Below are 6000 nucleotides of genomic sequence, written 5' to 3' on the forward strand. Positions count from 1 at the left end.
CTAAGAAACCCCAGAGCAGAATGCTCATACCAGCATAAAACAGAGAACGTCATTTATCATCGAAGGAAATCCCTGTGTACCCTACTACAGATCCTGCATTCTTGTAATTAACTCTCTGCATTCTTGGAATTAACTCTCAAGACAGGTCTTGGGTTTTTCTTTCTTCCCTTTTATCCTGCGAACGTCAGTCCAGCCTGCTGTATTATCAAGAACAGCTGCAGATGAATCAGTAACCTCATTTCTGTGGTATAAATCCAGAGCCATGGAATCCACCCTGTCATTGTTGAAGTGCTTTTTATTAATTTTTTTGACAGATTTCAAAAGGTGCCTTTTTCCAAATCCTAAAAATGATGTATTGGCATTATCATTAATGCCATGGTTTTGATAAGTGTTCTTTACTATTTTTGACAACTTATATTTATTTTCTGTATGTGGTTTGGCCCCCTAATAATATTTTTTTCAATAATGTCCCACCAAGTATATGAGGGAGCACAGGTGCCAGGAAATGCACATGGGGATGTGTGTTAAGTGCCCCCCAAATTTTGGGGAAATTCACAGGGGATGGTGGGACGTCAGGATCCCTAGAATAGAGGTCCCCCTCTCGAAAATATATTTTTTTTAATAAAATCCCAACAATAACATTTCATCCCATGCAAATTCATCACTGTGCAATGTAAAAACTAAACAGTAAACAGTAAAATAGTACTAGATTCAAAGTTGTAAATGCCATTAACATGACTCAGATTCAAATTCAATAATGAAATATATTTATTCTTAAACCATAAATGAAATAGAAACAGTAAAATATTCAGACATTGATTTAAATTCATCATTCTATAATCTAACTAATACTAAGAAAAATTGTAGATGTTGAAGTTTGAAATAGTAAATTGAAATTACTCAACTTAAAAATAATGAGTGACAAGTCAAAGAATCAATATAAGGTCATTAGCTATGTCACAGGCTTCGCCGAATTTGAACCTTGAGGTTCGAAATTTGGCGAACCCAAAAAAAAATCAAATTCGTTCAGGTTCGGCGAACCTGATAGTCGAACCTCAAATTCAAACCTCAACGAATTCGAACCTGAAGGCGAACCTAAAGACGAACCTGAAGCCGAATTTTTATTTTTTTTAAATTTTTTTGCCATTTGAGGTTGAGTTCGAGTTGTTTTTGTCAGTTGTTTTAAGGTTTATGAGAAAAACCATGGGCAGAACATGGTTTTCTCTTTTTTCACTTACCGCCACATAGTTTCCCATGGTGGCCAATAGTTTGGCTTTATTTACAATGGTTGTTGATAGATTTTCACAAGCCAACTTTAGTTTGAGTGTACTTGCTCTATTGTGGTCAGTGTTGCCATTGCGTGTTGTATTGTCTGCAATTTCCTGAATTCAATTTCTAGATGTTGCTTGTCCCAGTTGCCTGGAGCATGAATTGAATAGTGGTCATGATTTGTGGCTCGTGGGTGTTCACTGCTACTCAAATAGCTTTATAGCTTTATTGATTGATTTTGATTTTTTATTATTTTATGTCATATATATATATATATATATATATATATATATGTTGAAAAATATGTATAGTCGAACATAATGTCGAACCTCATAGGAACGTCATCGGAAAATTTGAATTCGAATCGAACTTAATTGTTGTCGAACCCGAACCGTGTGACATAGGTCATTAGTATCTTGAGTCAAGATTCAAAATTTAAAACTGAAAATTTGCAATGGACAATAAACATTGAAAATAAAAATGAGCATCAAGGAGTGAAAAAAGGTAAATAAGAGTGAAGTGAGGTAGGGTTATATATATATATATATATATATATATTTTTTTTTTTCAGTTTTGAAGCCTTTGTATACAAAAATTTGGAGGAATCCCAGAAATCCCCCTATTATGAGGAGATGCCTAGAAGTTCCCCTCCTGCCTCCCCCCGCCCCCGTTTTTTTGGCAGGGGAGGGGGGTGGCGGTGAGGTACCTTAGAAGCATGTCATTTGTGGGGGAGATGCCCAGAAGCCCCCCTTTGGGCGAAACATGTCTCTCACTTCAGGGAAGCTTTTGAAGCTTTCCCCTTGTGTTTCCAACTTTCCGCACATTTTCCCTAGAAGGGAACGTGGGGAAATGTTTCTCCAAGCGGCCCTCATCCCAGTAGCATGGGAATCATGTAGGGCAAAACCCCCACCTTGCCAAACATGCCCCTGTGGAATAGAGCTTTTTGATTTGTAGTTTTCTAGGGTAACAAGTTATCCTTTACTTCACACACTGAATAATACCTTAACCTTAATAAAAGATTTGTCATTCAAACAAGAGATTTAATCCATGACAATGCATGGCCACTCCTAGCAGATTCAGATAGCAGATTCATAAGGCAAACAAGATGCACCCCGCAGCAGTGCACTAAATGCTGTATATGTTGGGATATACAAATAAGTGCTGTGTGTGTTGGAATATACACTGTGGGATCTGAACGCCACAGGCATCTATATATATATATATATATATATATATATATATATATAAATGCAGGTTTTTTTTGTGCAGTAATAAAAAAATACTGTGTTGGATCAAAATGTTTCGAGATCCAATGGTGGATATTCCTGTATATACAGCATTTATTGCATTTCTGCAGTGTGCATATTGTTTGCTAATTATCAAGGTCATGATGGTTGGTTGACGAATTGCTTCCAGTTGTGCATTACCTCATATGGCTATTGTTCTCTGGTGGCGATGATAGCAGATAGCGGTGGACCAGATGGAAAGCTATGGCTGCTCCTGATGATGAATCTGTGCCCAGTGGTCAACTGGAATCAATGTGTGCCTGTGCCATCTTGTTTTTGAATAACACGATGGTGACTCCTTGATTACTGTGATATGCAGGATTCTACAACATGTGGTGGATAGAGTTTATTCCAGTGGTGAAACTGAATGTTGATGAATGTTTCATGGTTATTGGTTAGAGCGATTACCACGGTCACAATTGACAGCACTGGTGGATTCGGCTTGATATTTTTAACAATGGTGATAATATTTAGAATTCAGATCCTCAGGAGAAGCAATGGTTCAGTTGTGGCTGAAGCAATTTGGCTTCCCTTTATTTTTTTCCTAACAAAAATAGGTTGTCTACATGCCAAGGGTTTCTGCTACTAGCAGATAATTTCTTGAAACTAAAATGCCAAAGCCAATTGTGGCCAAGGAATTGGATTCAGGGAAACTCTGATAAATTTGTGTGGCTAAAAACTGGAATCAGCGGAAGTGTCCCATAAGGGACTTTGATACCAATGTAATGAACAATAAGTCCATACACTGAAAAATATCCAACACAAGAATAAAAAAGATAGTCGAAAACTTGAAATCCACAAAGGATAAATCACTTGAAATCCACAAAGGATAAATTATATAACTGTTAAATGATTGAATAAAATGATAGATATAATGAGGCTTATGACTGTATGCTTTCTTTGTTAATCCTGTCACTTCTATCATGTGAAGAAATGCTATCCAGATATATGTTTTTTATTTTCAAATTTGTAAAAGATACTAACAATTTATTCTCTGCTGTAGGTACAACTGAAGCTTTTTTGCATGCAGTTGGGAATAATCAACAACTCTTATGGTCAAATGCTTCACTTGTTGTCTTCTCTGTTATTTATGTCTGCCTGAATGTTATACTTGTTAAGAGTGCTGGAGCTGTTGGACTTATCCTTGCAAATTCCATAAGTATCCTTCAGTGACAAGTTCCTTTGTTTAATGATTATTTTTTGCTTCCCTTACTTTGACTTGATATTTAACACACAAAGTCATACTTGCATGCATGTCATGATAAACTAAACCACATTGCTTCTCTCGTTTCAAAGTTAATTGCAGATAGTTTTAAGATGTAGTAATTAAAGATCAGGGTATTTTGGATGTTGGTATACACTGGGTGCAACTCAATACTAAAATAATCTAGGATTTCATAGCCATAGTTTTGGCCATGCCAAGCATGCAGTGTGCATCTAAGAAGAATATAAATCTCATTCCTTTGAAACTTATTCTGTCTACCTGCGCATTTACTGTCATTCTATGGCATTTTCATGTTCATTGATCCTACTTACTATATGCAGAGATGTTCATAGGTGGATTCCTTTTTACCTGAACAAAATCAGTTTCTAGTCCATATTATCATTAGACTTAATTCTGAACAACAATTTGGATGATGTTAGTTAATTGTATAAATTGCAATTACTTTTTTAAAAATTTCATGTTTCAGGTCACATTTAAAGCTTGAAAAAGTACTGCATGACATTCACCAACATAATCCTGATGAAGTCACTATATGCTTTTTTTTTTTAATGCTTCCTTTAATTTGGAAATTTTCACAATAAAAGTGGGCTCTGTGGTATCCACCACAAGCTAATAAAGAGTTGGCTTTAATAGGCCTTAAAAGCTATCTAAATTGCCTAGGAGCATGAGTCATATCAAAATTGCCACTTTGGCATACATCAACAGAACAACTGTCCTCAAGAAGCTACTTGGCAAGTTGGCATAAAAGTAAAATAAATATAAATTCCTGCCATCGAGGAACAAAACGAATTGATATCACATATCGAGGATAATCACATAGGTCTAGTATATGCTTTTGAACTGTATTGGAATTTAACTCTTTGGTAAAGATATGATGCTGCGGATCACATATTCTATGATATTCATTAGGATTTTCTTCAAGGTGAGCTTTCATTTCCTACCCCACTATAGCAGTTTAAGGCTTATCAATTAAATAGTGGTAGATGATATTCAGTAGAGGAAAAGAACTATTGGCAGACTGTTGATTTTTACTGACAATTAAGAGAAACTAGGGAGTAGGAGCAGAATGTGGGCTAGGTTGTTAACTATGATAATTTTAACATTTCTATGTGGTTGGACAGGACTCACCCTCCTTCAGTGTTCGACGTTGGTTGCCATCTTTCAAAGTTTTGGCAGTTTTCTGCATTTCAGGTGTTCTAACAAGAATTTCTGAAAAAAAATTGGTGGATCACGAAAATTTCTTTTCTTCAGCAGCAGTTCATGTCAGCTTGGGTTTTGCATGGTTTGCAGTGCTCTCTGCATTGATGTATCCTTTAATATGTGTACACCAACACATTTTTTATTGTTTGCCAATTTGCTTTGTTTCATTTCTTTACACTCTACATTTCACATGCATTTGTTTCCTCAATAACGTTGTGGGAAAGTGCACTCTTTATGCACAAGTAAAGACACATAAATAGGATGAGAAACAATTGTTCAAGTGAATTTGGGAATCATGCCTGCTAGTACATTTTATTAATTATACACAACTCAGGATTTCTGTTTAGTGTATGTGCATTCAAGGGGCCTTTCCTTTCTCTGTTATTATTTGGAGACTTCCTTGACCATTTTTCTGGCTAAGATATCAATATGAGAGGGGGTTCATTCGCCAAATTATCAATCTCCGTAAATCTGAAGATATCCACATGGAATAGCTGATGACATTACATAGTTAGGATTGATGTTGGGTTCAGTTTTTTAGGCTGCTCCGAATCCAACAATGTTAAGTGCTTACTGCATTCATGTTAATGTAATTGTTGGGTGCTGACAACGGTCATGGGTGGCATGTCCTTCATTAAATTAATGGCCTATTTGAATTTCTATTCTAGAAAAAAAAATGTCATACGGAGAGAATGGCATGTTTTTATGTAATTTGTTTCTTTTGTAGAGACTACAAATATTATTCATCAGTAATATCTATGGTGTTCATGTAATTTTTTGTGTGTACTTATCAAATGTCACAGTAAACTGAAAAATATTCTACTTGCATATAGAATGATCAATGATGTTTTTCTTTAGAGCCTTTCTTTATGCTACAGGGAATATATGCCTTTTATCAGTATTGTGAGTATCCTGCATGTGAACTATGGTGTTATGTAATTTTTCATGTGAACTGAAAATGTTTCTACTTGCAAATAGAGAAGGCTGTCTATTCTTTAGAGATTCCCTTTATGCTACTGG

At 35.7% G+C, this 6000-nt stretch overlaps 1 protein-coding gene across 2 annotated transcripts in view; it reads left to right on the forward strand.

The window, feature by feature from the left end:
- Positions 1 to 5753, forward strand: part of LOC149167781 (lipid transporter) — a 265433-nt gene extending 259680 nt beyond the window's left edge. For both annotated transcript variants that reach the window (XM_089433148.1, XM_089433150.1), the window contains exons 12-15: positions 3559 to 3714; positions 4650 to 4702; positions 4902 to 5086; positions 5402 to 5753. In XM_089433148.1, coding sequence (XP_089289274.1) covers positions 3559 to 3714; positions 4650 to 4702; positions 4902 to 5086; positions 5402 to 5474 — 467 coding nt within the window. In that variant the 3' untranslated portion in view covers positions 5475 to 5753. The remainder of the gene's footprint in view (positions 1 to 3558; positions 3715 to 4649; positions 4703 to 4901; positions 5087 to 5401) is intronic.
- Positions 5754 to 6000: the final 247 nt, after the last annotated feature.

This window comes from Pinus tabuliformis, chromosome 5_1 (assembly GCF_031772625.1).
Source record: "Pinus tabuliformis cultivar Carrire ecotype Pingquan chromosome 5_1, CPIR1, whole genome shotgun sequence".
Classification (NCBI taxonomy): Eukaryota; Viridiplantae; Streptophyta; class Pinopsida; order Pinales; family Pinaceae; genus Pinus; species Pinus tabuliformis.